Raw genomic sequence first — 18,672 nt, forward strand, 5'->3', positions numbered from 1 at the left:
CCCACCCCCACCCTCCTCTAGCTTATCTCTCCAACGTCGATTTTTCTGCTCGTCGGATGCTGCCTGAATTGCTGTGCTCTTCCAGCACCACTGATCCAGAATAAAATTACAAAGACATAGTGATAGACTAGGTGAATAGGCAAAACTGTGGCAGATGAAATTCAATGCAAGTAAGTATGAGGTTATCCATTTGGACCAGGAAAGGATAGTTTGGGTGTTTCTAGATGGTATGAAGTTGATGTCCAAAAGAGATTTAGGGTCTCAGATGCATAGATCATTAAAATGTCACAAACACATGCAGAAAAGAATAAAGAAAGCTAATGGAGTGCTGACCTTTATATCTACATGACTGGAGTATAAGGATGCAGAAGTTATGCTGGAGCTGTACAAAACCATAGTTAGACCCTGCTTGGAATATTGAGAGGAGATCTGGGCACCACGCTGCCGGGATGATAGACTGGTCTTGGAGGAAGTACAGACAGAGTACAACGATAACTGGACTTCAGGAGTTATGCTATGAGGGGAGAGTACACAAATTAGACGTGTTTTCTCCACAATTTAGAAGGTTAAGGGGTAATCTGATCGAAGTCTTCAAGATATTAATATGAAATGACAGGGTAGATAAAGATAAACGATTTCCATTGGTTTATAACTAGGCACATAGTCTGGGAATTAGGGCCAGACTGTTCAGGAGAAATGTTAGGAAGCACTTCGACACACAATGGGCTGGGGAGGTTTGGAACTCTCTACCACAAACGATATTTATGATACATTAGTTGTAAATTTTAAATTTGAGATAGATAAATTTTTATTCAACAAAGATATTAAGGGATACAGTCCAAAGGCAGGTATTTGGAGTTAGGCCACAGATCAGTCATGATCACATTGAATGTGAAATAAGCTCAAGGGGCTGATTGGCCTACTCCTGTTCCTATAGATCCTAGATTAATTAATTACATAAATTTAGGCTCCACCAGTTGTATTGGTAGGGGCAGGGTGTTGGTGAGGCAGCACCTGAGTACAGTGCATAGTTTTGATTCCTGTGTTTAAGAAAGGATACACTGGCATTGGATGCTAGTCAGAAGAAGTTGAATAGGCAGATTCCCGGGAAGAAGGTTTGATTTATCAAGAAAAGTTGAAGTTTCAGCCATTATCCTTTAGAGTTTTGAAGAATGTGGAGTGACTTTCTTAAAACATACACGTTTCCTTGACAGGGTACAGTAGATGTTCCCACTCGTGGGCGAGTTTTGAATAAGGGACACAGTTGTAGAATAAGGGGACACTTAATTAAAACTGAAAGGTGAATAAATTTCTTCTCCCAGAGATTGTGAATGCCGTGGAACTCTTGACCCCAGAGAATTGAGAAGACTTGATCACTGTTTAAAGAGGAGGGCAATAGATTTTTGAAATACTGAGGAGTTGAGGGAATTGAGGAGCTGGTATGAAAGAGGAGTTGGGAATAGTGACAGCTCCCAACTGGCTTCACAGGGACAGACCTCGAATCATCATCAAGCAGTTGATGTCTGGGGCAGGTCAAATGTAACTTGAGGAGTGGAATGGCCTACACTTGTTCATATTTCTTATTTTCTTACTATTCCTTTTGATAGTGAGTTCATATTCTCACTGTTCTCTGGAGAAAGAAGTTAATTCTGTACTGGATTTATTAGTGGTTATCATATTAAACTAATGGTTGGATGTACACTCTATTAGACCTGAACAACAATGTCTCTCACAGGAGCAGGTTTGGAAACAGCTGACCCTTTGTCCATCTCTTCTGTCCAGTGCTCTGGCCAGGACTGACCCAGGAATGGCCCTCAACCAGACCCAGAACTGCAAGCACCTGGAAGGGCTGGTCTCAGCTCAGCAGCAGCTCTGCCGGAGTAACCTGGAGCTCATGCAGAGCATCATCCAGACAGCCCGGGAGGTCAAGAAAACCTGCCAGAAAACCTTTTCTGACATGAGGTGGAACTGCTCTTCAATCGAACTGGCTCCCTACTTCTCACCAGACCTGGAGAGAGGTAAATCATCAAATACACAGCTTGAATATTAACGTCAAAAAGGATTGGTTTGTGTAGCTTATAACAACTTAAGGTCATCAGTCACACTCACAACACAGCTCCGTTACACTGGCTCAAACATCACAGATATTCCTGCAGAGAGGTATGTCCTCTGCAGGCAAAAGGTTCAGGCATTCTAACATGTTGTAGAGCACAGCACAATGCAGGTACAGGAACAGGCCCATTGGCCCATTTTGCCTGTGCCAACCATGATGTTAAACTAATCTTATCTGTGTGCACATGGTCCACATCCCTCCATCCTCTATCTGTTCATGTGTCTATCTAAATGACCCTGAAACATTATTACTGTATCTGCTTCAAACACCTTCCCCTGGCAGAATGTTCCAGGCACTTTCCATCGGAAAACTGTCCTTTTGCATGAAGATTTATGACTAACAAAACTCTTCCTCAGTAATGTAAGTGCAGCTTTTTGATATATTTTCCCAGTTTTGATTTGAAGTAATATGCACAGATTACTCCATTCATTCTTCAACCTCCCCCCATCCATAACCCGGAATATCCTTCACCTCTCCCCATCCATAACCCCAACCATCCTCCACTCCCCCCATACATAAATCTAACTATCAACCATTCACCTCTCCACACACCCAAATCTGCTCATCCACCTGTTGACCTCCTCATCCATTATGCTGGAGCATGAGTAGGCCATTCAGCCACATCTAGCCTGCTGTACCATTCCACAAAATTCTGATTCATCTGATTGTGTTGCCTACCCCTGATAGATACTCACTCTCCTGCTAATCAAGAGTCTACCAATCTGTGCCACAAAAATATCCAATGACTCTGTCGCCACTGCTCTCTAGTTAATGGAAGACCCACAGCCTTTCTTTGTTTAAAAGCCCACCACTGAGTTATCCAATTACCCCATTAATGAGTAACAAATTACAAGCACTGTCCATTAGAGGCAGTGCAACCATATTAAATACAGGAAGGAAGGGGAAGGAGAGAGGGAGGTGTTAAGACAAGATGGTGTTGGAGGGGGCCCCTGCAGTGCCTACCTCTCTCTTGTGTCTCTCGGTGCATCGGGGTGTTGGCAGACATGGTTTGCTCACTCAACAAGAACGGCCGGGTCTGATGTAGCTGTGGGTGAGGGCAGCTTGCTCCGTGGCATGGCCTGTTGATGGCTACTTTATCCAGCTCCCCGGAGCTTCCCGCTCTCCCCTCAACACAGGGCAAAGACCTTCACCTTATCACAGCCAATTAATCAGCCACACCCTCTCATCTGTTCATTCATCCCAAATGATTGCTGGTTCAACTGTGCCAGTCATCACCATGTCCCCACATCTCCTTATGTGGCTCAGCACCAAGTCGTGTTTGACAATGCTCCTGTGAGATGCCTTGGGATTTTTCACTGGTGCAAAGAGTGCTTTATAAATGCACCTCATTGTTGTTGATGTTGTGGCATTCCCTAAGGATGATCCCAGGCAGTATCATCTCCCTTTTGCGGGCAGTGAGTTTGATGCTGTACCACTCGCTTCTTGTTCCAGGTACCAGAGAGTCCGCCTTTGTCTACGCTCTCTCCGCTGCTGCTATCAGCCATACCATAGCCAGGGCCTGCACCACAGGAGACCTTCCTGGCTGCTCCTGTGGACCGCTAGCCTCTGAGGCTCCCGGGCCGGGGTTCCGATGGGGTGGCTGCAATGACAACCTGAATTACGGGATAGTGCTGGGATCCAAGTTCTCCGATTCACCGATGAAGATGAAGAAGTCCGGATCGCAAGCGAACAAGCTGATGAACCTGCACAACAGTGAGGTTGGGCGCCAGGTAAGCAAGGCAAAAGTACTAGGCAAAAGTGAGGACTGCAGATGCTGGAAATCAGAGTCTGGATTAGAGTGGTGCTGGAAAAGGTCAGGCAGCGTCCAATTTCAGCATTAGAAGCTGAAATACTACAGGACTCTCTCAATTACAGCGTACCATCCATCAGGCTGGCACTGGTTCTGAACTTACTTTATTGGATACACAGCATAGAAACAGGCCATTCGGCCCAATCAGGTTACAAATCCATTCGCTTATCTATGCTGGTCCAAACCTGTCAGAATAACCCTCCATTACTCTGTGGCTGAAGTCATTTCCTCAGAATTCCCTATCGGATTACTCGTATGAACCAGGAGCAGGAGTAGGCCATTCAGCCCCTCCAGTTGGCTCCACCATTCATTATGATCATGGCTGATCCCATCTCAGCCTGAACTCCACTTTCCTGTCCACCCCCCCTCCCCCGAACCCTTTAATCCATTGCTAGTTAAAAATCCTTAATTTTATTTAGCATCCTCATGTCCACTGTACCCTGGGACAGTGAATGCCACAGATTCTTGACCCTTTTGAAAGAAGTAATTTCTCCTCATCTCGGTTTTAATTCTGCTACCGTTATCCTAAAACCATGATGTTTCGTTCTGGATTACCCCATATAAGGAAACATCCTCGCTGTGTGTACTTTGTCAATCCCTTTAGCATTTAGTTAGATTACCTCAGTTAGATCTCCTCTCATTCTTCTGAATGGAGGTATAGACCTAAAGTGCTCACTATCTCCTCACAAGGCAAACCCCTCATTTCTGGAATCAATCTCGCAAACCTTCCCCAATGCAGGAGATTAAAATTGTACACAGTCCTCCCAGTGCAATCTCACTTGTGTGTTGTGCATTTGCAGCAACACTTCCTTACTTTTATACTCTATTCATTTAGCAATAAGTTCCATTTACCCTTCTGATTACCTGCTGGACCTGCCTACTCGTTTTCTGCAACTTATACACACGGACAGCCTCTGCATCTTTCAGTGACCATCTTATTTTGCTCTGATTCTGTCTCTCTCTCTCTCTCCCTTTACAATTGACCAAACTTTTCATGATTTTAAAGATCTCGGCCAGGTCACTTCATTCTTGGCGTATGGGGTTAGCGTAGCAATGCTTTATTTGGGCTTTTGTGTTTACGAAAATGAAGTAGGTCTTCACTGATTTCAAAAGGCATTTATGGCCTGTTCCTTACTTGCCTTGCCCTGACTGAACGCCTTACCAGGCCATCCAAGTACATGGGAGACAAAGGAAGCTCCAATGAAGGCACACTTGGGTGGAGTACTGAGACCAGATGGTGGAGAGTCTATTAACGTGCTGTTCTATACTATAATTGTCGTTCATGATGCTCTAGAACTGGAGACATAGCAAGTCCAAAGAAGGTGTGTATAATTGCATCGGAGGGAGTGCAGAAGCAATGTAGAAGAATGGTTCCAGGGATGAGAAACTTCAGTGACAAGGATAGATAGAAGTAGTTGGGACTGTGTTCTTGGAGAGAGGAATACCGAGGAGATTAGATAGAGGTTTTCAAAATCATGAACAGGTTAGATTGAGTAGATAGGGAGAAACTGTTCCTGCTTGCAAAAGTGAAAATAATGAGAGGGTAGGGAGTTAGTGCAAAAGAAGCAAGCGTGTTGTGAGATAAAACTTTTTCACACAGCAAGTAGTTAGGATCTGGAATGTGCTGCCTGAAAATGTGGTGGAGGGTGGATCAATTGAGGCATTTAAGAGGGGCATTGGATGGTTATTTGGTACAGGGATGTGGGGAAAAGGCAGGCGAATGGTGCTAAATAAAAGAACCAGTGCAAGCATGATGGGCCAAATGGCCTCCCACTGTACTGTTACAATTCTGTGATTCTGTGATAATACCCTTGGTCTGCTGTGCTGCTAAAAGAGTATTTACAGAGTCTGCTGAGGTAAGGATAACATTAACTTTATTTATTTAACAAACATCATACTGTGACTTCATCTTGACACTAAGCTGCAAAAGACAGCTAGATCATGTGACATTGCATCACTTCCTATGACGGTGCATACTGTCTCTCATTAGGATATCACATTGTCAGATGTAACCTATTATATTACAGCATAAAAGTCAGATCTCCTTCCATTTTTTAAAACTGATTTCAAAATTTCAAACTGCAAAGTTGGGAGATTTAAATTAATCTGGGCTATTAGTCCAGGTCTAGTTTCTAGTGCCAACTGAGCTGCCATTACACTACAATAGCAAAATCTAAATCCTGGTTTATGAAGGGCCCAGATAAAAATGGCAAGCAAGACCAATTATGTTTATATTTATACTGGGATATGGCCAGTATTTATTGACCATTTCTAATTGCCTTTGAACCTAAAGGCTCACTAGACCATTCCACATTGCTGTGGGTCTGGAATCACATACAAATCAGACTAGATACAAACAGAATTCTTGATGAAGGGCTTATGAACAAAACATTGATTCCGCTGCTCCTCGGATGCTGCCTGACCTGCTGTGCTTTTCCAGCACCACACTCTTGATTCTGATCTCCAGCATCTGCAGTCCTCACTTTTTCCCAGGTACAAATAGTAGATTTGTTTCACTAAAGACCATTACTGGATGAATGAGTTTCATGGTGACCTTATTAATTTTTTTTATTCATTCATAGGATGTGGATGTCATTGGCTGGGCCAACATTTATATCCATTCTCAATTGCCCTTTAATCTGAATACTTGAGTCAATTACTGTGGGTTTGGAGTCACATGCAAGTCAGAGTAGGTTCAAACCATAGATTTCATTCCCTAAAGAACAACAGCAGACCAGATGGGTAAGAGTGAATGATAGTTTTATGGTCACTTTATTAATTGAATTTAAATTCTAGCAGTGACTGCCGTGGGATTTGAACCAGTGCCTTACGAGGTCAAATAATATTACCACTTCACCACCAACTCTTCCTTTGGTGCCATACGTCAAATTCCAGATGTATCGTCAGGTCTTCCCAGTTCATGTTACTAAGGGTCCATGGGAATTCTTTTACGGTCAGACTTTACAAAGGAAACATATCCAATTTTTTTTTGCTTCACTTGACCTCAGGATGTTTCAAGGTGTTTCTCAGCCGATGGAAACCTTTATGATATACAGCCACTCCTGTAACGTAGGAAACACGCAGCAGCCATTTTGTGATCAGGAAGCTCCCACAGGCAGTAACATTTTCCACACTGAAGGGTTTGGGTTGATGAGTTTCTAGTGTTCATTCTTTTTAAGTTTGATGACCCAGTTTGCCTTAACTGGAGTCATTAAGAAGGCATATGGGAGTATGTCTTTATCTCTCTTGACATGGATGGTAAGAGCGAGGGAGGTAATGGCCTAATGGTATCCTCACTGGGCTGTAGCTCCAGAAACCCAGGTAATATTCTGGGGACCTGAGTTTGAACCCTGCAATGGCAGATTTGAATTCAATAAAAATCTGGAATTAAGAGTCTAATGATGGACTCAGTGATGACCAGGAATCCATTGTTGATTGTTAGAAAAACCCATCTGGTTCACTAATGTTCTTTTGACAAGGAAACGGCCATCCTTATCTAGCCTGGCCTATGTGTAACTCCAGACCCACAGCAGTGTGGTTGATTCTTAATTGCCCCCTAGGCAGTTAGGGAGGAACAATAAATACTGGCCAAGACAGTGGCGTCCTCATCTTGTGAATAAACTTTAAAAAGTTCATAATTTACAATGTTCTACATTGGTATTCCTATGAAAAGGTCATTGCTGATGACCAGGATGTTTGGAACCAGGGGTCACAGTCCAAGGATATGCGATAAGTATGTAAGTTAGCTCGCTGAGCTGGAAGGTTTGTTTTCAGATGTTTTGTCACCATATTAGGTAACATCATCAGCGAGAGTCTCCGGTGGTACGTCCCGCCTCTCTATTTACAGGTCTTGGTTTCTATGGTGGGTGATGTCATTTCCGGTTCTTTTTTTCAAGGGAACGTAGATAGGATCTAAATCGATGTGTTTATTGATGGAGTTCTGGTTAGAATGCCATACCTCTAAGAATTCTAGTGTGTGTCTTTGTTTCGCCGGTCCCAGGATGTGTGTGTTGTCCCAGTCAAAGTGGTGTCCTTGTTTGTATTTATGAATCTAGTGTTAGTGGGTCATGTCTTCTGGTGGCCATTTGGTGTTCGTGTGTCCTGGTGGCAAGTTTCCTGCTAGTTTGTCCGTTGTAGTGTTTTTTTATAGTTCTTGCATGGTATCCTGTAAATGGTGTTAGATTTGCTGGTTGTATCTAATGGATCCTTTAGGTTCATTAGTCACTGTTTCAATGTGTTGGTAGGTTCATGGGCTACCATGATGCCAAGGGGTCTGAGTAATCTGGAGTCATTTTTGATATGTCTTTGATGTAAGGTAATGTGGCTATAGGTTTTGGTTGCATTGTGTCTGCTTGTTTGGGTTTGTTTCTGAGGAATCAGTGGATTGTGTTTATTATGTCCTTGTTTTTCTTGAAAACGTTGTGTAGATGTTTTACTTCTGCTTTTTATAGTTCTTGGGTGCTGCAGTGTCATGTAACTCTTTGAAATAATGCCTGCATCCAAGAGCTACGTCACACTGCAGCACTCAAGAACCAGGATACACAAACACCAATGGGCCACCAGAAGACATGACCCACTATCACTAGATTCTATACATACAGACAAAGAAGGACACCACTAGGACAGGCGAAACAAAGACACGCACGAGAATTCTTAGAGGGATGGCATTCTGACCAGAAATCCATCAATTAACACATCGACTTAGATCCTACCTACCTTCCCTTGAAGAAAAGAACCAGAAACGACTTCTCCCACCTTAGAAACCAAGACCTATGATTAGAGAGGTGGACCATACTACCAGTGCTTCACCAGAGACTCTCACTGATGATGTTACCCAGTACAGTGACAAAACTTCCGAAAACAAACCTTTGAGCTCAGCGAGCAAACTTACAGACTTATCATCAACTTGAGCTACAAATCTTCTCAAAAATCACTAATATGGGATAAGTCTTTTAGGATTGACATGAGCAGGAAATGTCTTCACCCAGAAAGTGACTTGAAAGAAGTTCTAGGGTTTATATGTTAATTAATCGAAACCTGCATCCCCATTCGAAGTGATTAAAGACTGAACAGCAGTCTAGGTTTGTTCAATACATCATATCAGTTGTATGATACTATGATCTTTTACTATAAATTCTGTGTCCTATGATCCTGCCCCACCAGCTACCTGATGAAGGAGCAGCGCTCCAAAAGCTAGTGCTTCCAAATAAACCTGTCGGTTGTGTGATATTTAACTTTGTCCACTCCAGTCCAACACTGGCACCTCCTCATCATATTTTTCAATGTGAGAGGGGAAAAATTTAAAAAAGAATTTGAGCGGCAACTTTTTTACATAGAGAGTGGTTTGTGTGTGAAATGAACTGCCAGAGGAAGTGATGGATTCAGTTACTGTTACAACATTGCAAAGACATAGATACATGAACAGGAAAGGTTTGGAGGGATTGGGGCCAAGGGCAGGCAGGTGGCACTTGTTTAGTTTGGGAACATGTTCGACATGGACTGGTTGGATTGAAGGGTCTGTTTCTATACCTTATGACTCTATGACTCTATAACCCCTCCTTGAGAACATTCAGTGCTTTGGCCTCAACTGCTTTCAGTGGTAGAGAATTCCCCAGGCTCCCCACTCTCTGAGTGAAGACATTTCCTTCTCATGTCATTCCTAGAAGACTTATCCCATATCCTTAGACTGTGACCCCTGGTTCCGAACTTCCTGGTCATCGGGAATATCCTTTTCATAGGAATACCAGTGTATCCCATATCCTTAGACTGTGACCCCTGGTTCCGAACTTCCTGGTCATCAGGAATGTCCTTTTCATAGGAATACCAGTGTAGAATGTTATAAGTTGTACAGTGATGCTGACTGGTTCTCCTACCAAAGAATATAAAGTGTTGGTCCCCTTTACACTGGTATTCTTGCAAATGGTCCTGATGAGTCCAAGATAAAAAACTTTGACAAAACTTTTCTCAGTGATATGCAAAATAATAGCTCCCAGAGTAAGACACTCCCTCAGTACAATACAGTGTGTGGGGAACAGTGACTGTGTGGGGGTGGTACAGTGGCTCAGTGGTTAGCACTGCAGCCTCATAGCGCCAGGGACCCAGGTTTGATTCCAGCCTTAGGTAACTGTCTGTGTGGAGTTTTCACATTCCCCCCCGTGTCTGTGTGGGTTTCCTCCTACAACCCAAAGGTGTGCAGGTTAGGTGAACTGGCTGTGCTAAATTGTCCATAGTGTTCAGGGATGTGTAGGTTAGGTGCATTAATCAGTAGAAATGTAGGGGAATGGGTCTGGATGAGTTACTCTTCAGAAGGTTGGTGGGGACATGTTGGGCTGAATGGCCTGTTTCCACACTGTAGGGATTCTATGATTCTATGATCTTTTGCTCAAGAGTGTATGGAGTGGGATTTGAACTCAGGATGAGAGTGGTGAGTGTGTGAGCCTGACTGAGCTTTGGCTGACACAGTTGTGCATCTTTCAGGCCCTGAAGGCATCCCTGGAGATAAAGTGCAAGTGTCACGGAGTCTCAGGCTCATGCTCGGTGAAGACGTGCTGGAAGGGGCTGCAGGAGCTCAGCAGCATTGCCCAGGACCTTAAGCTGAAGTACCTGTCTGCCACCAGGGTGGTCCATCGCCCAGTGGGCACCCGCAAACAGCTGGTCCCCAAGGACATTGACGTCAGGCCCATCCGCGAGAGTGAGCTGGTATACCTGCAGAATTCACCGGACTTCTGTTCGAGGAACGAGAAACTGGGCTCCAATGGAACTCAAGAGAGGTGAGACAGTCGAAAGACAGCACTTGCATTTGTATGGCACCTTTCGCCCAATTCTGAACAGTCAATCAGACACCTGTTTTGCACCAATTGTTGCAAAGTGGAAAATGTGGCAGTCAACTTACATACGCACATACAAATTAGGAGGAAACAGCAGGCCATTCAGCCCCTCAAGCCTGTTCTCTCATTGCTGATCTGATTATAATCTCAAATCCACACTCCCACCTACATCCATGACCTTTAACCCATTTGCTTTAACAAGATTCTATCTATGTCAACCATAAGAATATTCAAGCAACTCTATTTCCATCACCTTGTCAGGAAGAACTCACAACTTTGTAAGAGAGAAAAAAACATTGTCCTCATCTGTATTTTAAATGAGTGACCTCTGATTGTCAAACAGTAACCTTTGGTTGAAGACATAGAGGCATACAGCACAGACACAGGCCCTTCGGTCCAACTCTTCCCATGCTGATTAGTTAACCCAAACTAAACTAGTCCCATTTGCCTGTATTTGGGCCACATCCCTCTGAACCTTTCCTTCCATCTAGATTCTAGGTTCTAAACTCTCCCCAAGAGGAGATATCTTCCCCACATCTAGTCTGTCAAGATCCCTCTGGATCTTCCATGTCTCAGTCAAGCTGCCTCTTCCTCTCCGAATTCCCAGCAGATACAAGCCTAGCCTGTCCAACCTCCCCTCACAAAGCAGCCCTCCACTTTGTAAAGTAAGCACTGCCAGCTCCCACAAACCGATCACGGTAATGTTTTATTAATTATGTCGGTTGAGGAATAGACATTCTGCGACGGGACCTTCCAAACCCATCAACTCTGCCACTGAAGAGGACAACCGCAGAAAATACATGGGAGCACCAGCCCCTGCAAATTCCCCTGCAAACCCCACAAACTATCCTGACACGTTTTGAAAATTCATTAGAAGGATATGAGCATCACTGGCTAGGCCAGCATTTATTCCCGAGCTCTGATTTCAATCACATTGCAGTGGCCTGGACTCACACGTGGGCCTGACTGGGTAAGGATTTTCTCCCCGGAAGAGCATTAATGAGCCAGATGGGGTTCTGGTGGCAATTAATGATGTTAGCCTTCATCTTGAGAGGGCTGGAATACACGAGCAGAGATGTCCTGATGTAGCTATATTGGGCTTGAATCAGATTACTTTTGGAATATTGTGAGCAGTTTTGAGCCCTGTATCTAGGGAAGGATGTGCTGGCCTTGGAGGGGGTTCAGAGGAGGTTTATAAGAATGATCCTGGGGATGAAGGGCTCATTGTATGAGGAGCAGTTGAGGACTCTGCGTCTGTACTCAATGGAGTTTAGGATGGGGGAGGTGGGTCTGGTTGAAACTTACAGAATATTGAGAGGCCTAGATAGAGTAGTCATGATTCGGAGATGCCGGTGTTGGACTGGGGTGTGCAAAGTTAAAAATCACACAACACCAGGTTATAGTCCAACAGGTTTAATTGGAAGCACACTAGCTTTCAGAGCGACGCTCCTTCATCAGGTGATTGGGTGACCTTATAGAGGTTGACAAAATTATGAGGGGCATTGATAGGACAAATAGACAAAGTCTTTTCCCTGGGGTGGGGGAGTCCAGAGCTAGAGGGCGTAGGTTTAAGGTGAGAGGGGAAAGATTTAAAAGAGACCTAAGAGGCAACTTTTTCATGCAAAGGGTGGTACGTGTATGGAATGAGCTGCCAGAGGATGTGGTGGAGGCTGGTACAATCACAACATTTAAATGTTAAAAATCACACAATACCAGGTTATAGTCCAACAGGTTTAATTGGAAGCACTAGCTTTCGGAGAGACGCTCCTTCATCAGGTGGTAGTGCTTCATCAGCTCTGAAAGCTAGTGCTTCCAATTAAACCTGTTGGACTATAACCTGGTGTTGTGTGATTTTTAACTTTGCACACCCCAGTCCAACACCGGCATCTACAAATCATAACATTTAAAAGGCATTTGGATGAGTATATGAATAGGAAGGGATTGGAGGGATATGGGCCGAGTGCTGGCAGGTGGGACTAGATTGGGTTGGGATATCTAGTCGGCATGGACAGGTTGGACCGAAGGGTCTGTTTCTGTGCTGTACATGACTCTGTGACTCTATGACAGTAGGAGAGACTACGACCTGAAGGACAGCTTCAGAGTGAAGGAGTGACCCTTTATAGATGAGGAACAATTTCTTCAGTCTCATTGCTACAGAACGCTGTGGAGGCCAAGTCATTAGGTGTATTTAAGACAGAGATAGGTTCCTGATGAATAAATAGATCAAGGATCATGGGGAAAGGCAGGAGAATGGGGTTCCTAGTTATGGTCTTAAGCTTCATTGGAATGATGGGTAGACAGGCAGGAGGCTGAAGGAACACAGCAAGCCAGGCAGCATCTGGAGGTGCAGAAATCAACATTTTGGGTGCAACCCTTCTTGAGGACTGAGGGTGGGTGTTGGGGGAGCTGCAGATAAGGGGGGGTGGTGGGCAGGGTGGTGAAGTGGGGATAGGTGAATACAGGTAGCAGGTATAACATGGTTGGTTGATGCGAGGAATGAATCCGGTTGGTGGCTGGGATGAAGGGTCGATGAGAGGAATGGAAGGGAAGGGGAGGAGCTGGGAAGGGAGTCAGGGGAAGGGAAGGGAGAGTATTTGAAATTTGGGACCTCAGTGTTGAGTCCTCCAGGCTGTAGGCTGCCCAGGCAGTAGATGAGGTGTTGTTCTTCCAGTTTGCGGTTTGATTCACTGTGGCAATGGAAGAGGCCAAGAATGGCCACTTTGATACACATATCACACTCGGGAGCTATGGCTGGTGATGTTAGAGGTCAATCCCTCATGCTTATACCCACCTGCCCATTGGCATGGCTTGGAAGTTGATACTCAAGTCATTTTGGCCATATAAGGAACTTTGGCCACCAAGTTGGGATTCAAACCCAGGGTTTCTGGCTCAAAGGCTGCACCATCACATCTTCTTCGGCATACATTGCTGCTGGAATAGTAAGTGCCCATTCCTCTCCTGTTTGAACCAACATTGCAGGCCATTGTCGACTGCAGGAGGTGATGGCCTCAATGGATTTTGAAATAACCCCACAGGGGCAGGTAGGCCCTCACATGGAGAGTCCTGGACACTGTTCCAGCTCCCTCAGAGCCAGCTCTCAGAGAGAGAGAGAGAGAGAGCAGAGCCTCTGACCCTCCTGTCAGCCAGGGCTCCCTGACTGGACCAGATTAACAGCCCCAGTCAGGGAACTCATATTCTATGTTGTACCCCCCCGCCGGCTGACCTCGTTACAATCATAACAGATCTAGGTATGTTTTGCTGTCTCAGAATCTCATTGGTTCAAGATCCACACGGACGTTGGAGCATAAACTCCAGTCGGGTTAGTGAGGGGTTGTGGGGGCAGCGGGGTGGTGTAGTGCTGCTTCTGCTTCATTAGGGGGCACAGAGATTCAGATGAAAGACTCAATTTTACAGAGCACTGTGTTCCCCATCTCTGACGAAAATGTCATTCGGGAGCCACCCATGATGAAACGGTGTGCCCTACAGTTGTGTTCCACCTCAGGGGGTGGTGTGGACATGGCAAGACCTTTGCGTCCTATCCCAATCCGGGCAACAGGTCCTACACTGGGGATTGACCCAGCAGCACCACGTTGGACCGGTGGCCACCACTGGAACTGCAGCCAGTCCCCAGACAAAGGTGGTCAAGGTTCAGGTATGAGTGTGGGGACGTGGCTGGTAGCCAGATAGAGAATGAGATTACTCCCTGGACTGGGCAGATTGCCTTATGAGGAAAGGCTAGGCCTATGTCCTAGTGAGCTCAGAAGAGTCAAAGATGACTTAATTGAAACATAGAAGATCCTGGGAGGACTTGACCGGAAGGATGTGGAAAGAATGGTTCCTCCTGTGGGAGAATCTAGAACTGGAGGGTCGGACTTTAAAAATAAGGCAGTACCCATTTATGACAGGGAATACTCTCTCTGAGGATTGTGAGAATTTGGGATTCCTTTCCCCAAAATGCAGTGGATGCAGAATCTTGGAATATTTTTAAGGCAGGGTAGATGAAAGATTATCTGGGATGTGCAGGAAAGTAGAGTGAGGTTAAAATCAGATCAGCCATTGAATGGTGGAACAGGCTTGAAGGGCCGAGTGGCCTCCTCTCTCATTCCTTGTTTGGGAGTTTGTTGACAGTGAAGGGGATCGGGGGGCCTAGTTTGAGAGGCCAGAATGGGGCCAAGATTTAAAGAGGTGGGTGATCCTGGGAGTTGGGGGCACGGGGATGGTTCCTGTGAGTACAGGAGATCCCACAAAGGTGGTCCTACCCATCTCCCTTACCCCCCCCCCCCGCCAGATATTGCCTTATGGGAGCTGCCAAGATGGCTGCTTGAGGCAATGAGGTGACCACCCAATTGGTCATTAACTGGCCACTGAAGGGTCTTCATGAGTGTGCCACACAACACTTGCCCTACCTCGCACACTCTTAGGGAATGTGCAGCACCATTTTAATATTCCTTAATACTCCATTTTAATATTCACTATTCCTGATGAAGGGCTTTTGCCCAAAACGTAGATTTTCCTGCTCTTTGGATGCTGCCTGACCTGCTGTGCTTTTCCAGCACCACGCCAATCTTGACTTTGATCTCCAGCATCTGCAGTCCCCACTTCCGCCTAGCACCATTTTAATGTCAAGTGGGAGAGTGTGTCTCAGGATGGAAATGATAGACTTTGAGGGAATTCTGGAATGAGATAGCACAGAAAGAAGTCATTTAACCATCGTCATGCAGCAGAACCCTCAATTAGTCCCACTGGCCCTGTCCCTTCACCAGAGCCCTGTGCAAAAATACCTCTTTAAGCACTCCTCCAACTTGCTTTGGAAAGTTCTGTTGAATCTGCTTACTCCACCCTTTCAGGCAGCACACTCCAGATCACAGCTCTCTGTGTAAAATAAACTCTTCTAATGTTGCATCTGGCACTTGTGCATGTCCCTTGGATACCAACCCTACTGCCAGCAGAAACAGTTTCTTCTTATTTATTCTGTTAAAGCCCTTCATGATTTGGCACACTGGGTTGTTCTCCTCTTTCTCAGCTCCAAGCAGAACAATCTCAGCCTGTCTATTCTCAACTCACAGCTACAATGTTAAGTCAGGGCTATCATTCCAACCAAGTTTTCTGCATCCTGTGTTCCTGATGTGATCTTCCCTACATCAGGGAAACCAAACGTAAACATAGGGTTTGCCGAGAATCTTATGCGGACTCGTAGGGGCCTCACCTTCCAGTCACCGCCCATTTTAATTCCCCTTCCCACTCACTCTTAGGATCATGAAGATCCTTCAGTGACCGGTTAATGACCACTTGGGTGGTCACCTCATTTCCTCAAGCAGCCATCTTAGCAGCTCCCACAGGGCAATATCTGGTTGGGGGTAAGTGGGACGGGCAGGACCGCCTTTGTGGGATCTCCTGTACCCACAGGAACCCCCTCATCCCACTAACTCCCAAGATCACCCATCTCTTTAAATCTTGGCCCCATTCTGGCCTCTCAAACTCGGCACCCTGAGCCCCTTCACTGTCAACAAACACCCAAGCAAGGAACAAGAGAGGAGGCCACTCGGCCCTTCAAGCCTATTCCACCATTCAATGGCTGATCTGATTTTAACCTTACTCTACATTCCTGCACATCCCTGATCGTCTTTCATCCCCTTGGTCATAAAGAACCTACCTCTGCCGAAAAGTATTTAAAGATTCTGCATCCACTGCATTTTGGGGAAAGGAATCCCAAATTCTCACAATCCTCAGAGAGAGTATTCCCTGTCATAAATGGGTACTGCCTTATTTTTAAACTCCGACCCTCTAGTTCTAGATTCTCCCACAGGAGGAACCATTTTTTCCACATCCTTCCGGTCAAGTCCTCCCAGGATCTTCTATGTTTCAATTAAGCCACCTTTGACTCTTCTGAACTCCCCAGGACACAGGCCTAGCCAGTCCTCATAAGGCAATCCGTCCAGTCCAGGGAGTAATCTCATTCTCTATCTGGCTGCCAGCCACGTCCCCACACTCATTACCCAGAGTTACCTGAACCCTGACCTCCATGACTACCTGATCTGTGGACTGACTGCAGTTCCAGTGGTCGCCACCGCTCCAATGTGGCGCTGCTGGGTCAGTACCCAGTGTAGGACTTGCTGCCCAGATTGGGATAGGATGCAAAGGTCATGATCAACGAGGTAAAAACAATGACTGCAGATGCTGGAAACCAGATTCTGGATTAGTGGTGCTGGAAGAGCACAGCAGTTCAGGCAGCATCCAAGGAGCAGTGAAATCGACGTTTCGGGCAAAAGCCCTTCATCAGGAATAAAGGCAGAGAGCCTGAAGCGTGGAGAGATAAGCTAGAATTGTTGAAGTCCACATTGATGTCCTGGGGTTGAAGTGTTTCGAGGCGGAAGATGAGGCATTCTTCCTCCAGGCATCTGGTGATGAGAGAGCTGCAGTGAAGGAGGCCCAGGACCTCCATGTCCTCGGCAGAGTGGGAGGAGGAGTTCAAATGTTGGGCCACGGGGCAGTTTGGTTGATTGGTGTGGGTGTCCCGGAGATGTTCCCTAAAGCGCTCTGCTTGGAGGCACCCAGTTCTCCCCAATGTAGAGGAGACCGCATTGAGAGCAACGGATACAATAAATGATATTTATGGATATGGAAGGCTCCTTTAGGGCCTTGGATAGAGGTGAGGGAGGAGGTGTGGGCGCAGGTTTTACAGTTCCTGCAGTGGTAGGGGAAGGTGCCAGGATGGGAGGGTGGGCTGTAGGGGGGCGTGGACCTGACCAGGTAGTCACGGAGGGAACGGTCTTTGCGGAAGGCGGAAAGGGGTGGGGAGAGAAATATATCCCTGGTGGTGGAGTCTGTTTGGAGGTGGCGAAAATGTCGGCGGATGATTTGGTTTATGCACTGACAACGACACCCCCTGTAGGGCAAACCCTTTCATCATGGGTGAGCTCCCAAATGACACTTTCGTCAGAGAATGGGAAGGCAGTGCTCTGTAAAATCTAGTCTTTCATCTGAATCTATGTGCCCCCTAATGGTGCAGTAGCAGTCACCGCCAATTCCCCCAACCCCTCACTAACCCAAATGGTGTTTATGCTCCAACTTCCGTGTGGGTCTTGAACTGATGAGATTCTGAGACTGGAAGACATACCGAGATGGAGTCATAGAGTCATAGAGATGTACAGCATGGAAACAGACCCTTCAGTCCAACCCGTCCATGCCGACCAGATATCCCAACCCAATCTAGTCCCACCTGCCAGCATCCGGCCCATATCCCTCCAAAACCTTCCTATTCATATACCCATCCAAATGCCTCTTAAATGTTGCAATTGTACCAGCCTCCGTCACTTCCTCTGGCAGCTCATTCCATACACGTACCACCCTCTGTGTGAAAACGCTGCCTTGTAGGTCTCTCTTATATCTTTCCCCACTCACCCTAAAGCTGTGCCCTCTAGTTCTGGACTCCCTGACCCCAAGGAAAAGACTTTACTTATTTACCCTATCCATGCCCCTCATAATTTTGTAAACCTCTATATGGTCACTCCTCAGCCTCCGATGCTCCAGGGAATACAGCCCCAGCCTTTTCAGCCTCTCCCTGTAGCTCAAATCCTCCAACCCTGGCAACATCCTTGTAAATCTTTTCTGAACCCTTTCAAGTTTCACAACATCTTTCCGATAGGAAGGAGACCAGAATTGCATGTAATATTCCAACAGTGGCCTAACCAATGTGGCCTAACCACAGCCACAACATGGCCTCCCAACTCCCATGTTTTCACTATCCCTCCAGACCTACCCCTCTCTGAGGATGAAAGATCAGTCCTCAGCAGGGGCCTCACCTTCATTCCCCTACGCTCCCGGATTAATGAATTCAACACGCAGCGTGACATCGAACAATTCTTCCGCCGCCTTCGCCCCCGTGCCCACTTCTTTAACCAAGACTCCCGCCCACCCTCTGA

At 46.0% G+C, this 18,672-nt stretch overlaps 1 protein-coding gene across 1 annotated transcript in view; it reads left to right on the forward strand.

Moving 5' to 3' along the window:
* LOC122551176 (protein Wnt-11-like) overlaps positions 1–18,672 on the forward strand; it is a 91,805-nt gene that overhangs the window by 46,157 nt on the left and 26,976 nt on the right. The window contains exons 3-5 of the mRNA XM_043692808.1: positions 1,783–2,018; positions 3,566–3,843; positions 10,401–10,693. Of these exons, the coding sequence (XP_043548743.1) occupies positions 1,783–2,018; positions 3,566–3,843; positions 10,401–10,693 (807 nt within the window). The remainder of the gene's footprint in view (positions 1–1,782; positions 2,019–3,565; positions 3,844–10,400; positions 10,694–18,672) is intronic.

The sequence above is a fragment of the Chiloscyllium plagiosum genome, chromosome 6, assembly GCF_004010195.1.
Source record: "Chiloscyllium plagiosum isolate BGI_BamShark_2017 chromosome 6, ASM401019v2, whole genome shotgun sequence".
Lineage (NCBI taxonomy): Eukaryota > Metazoa > Chordata > Chondrichthyes > Orectolobiformes > Hemiscylliidae > Chiloscyllium > Chiloscyllium plagiosum.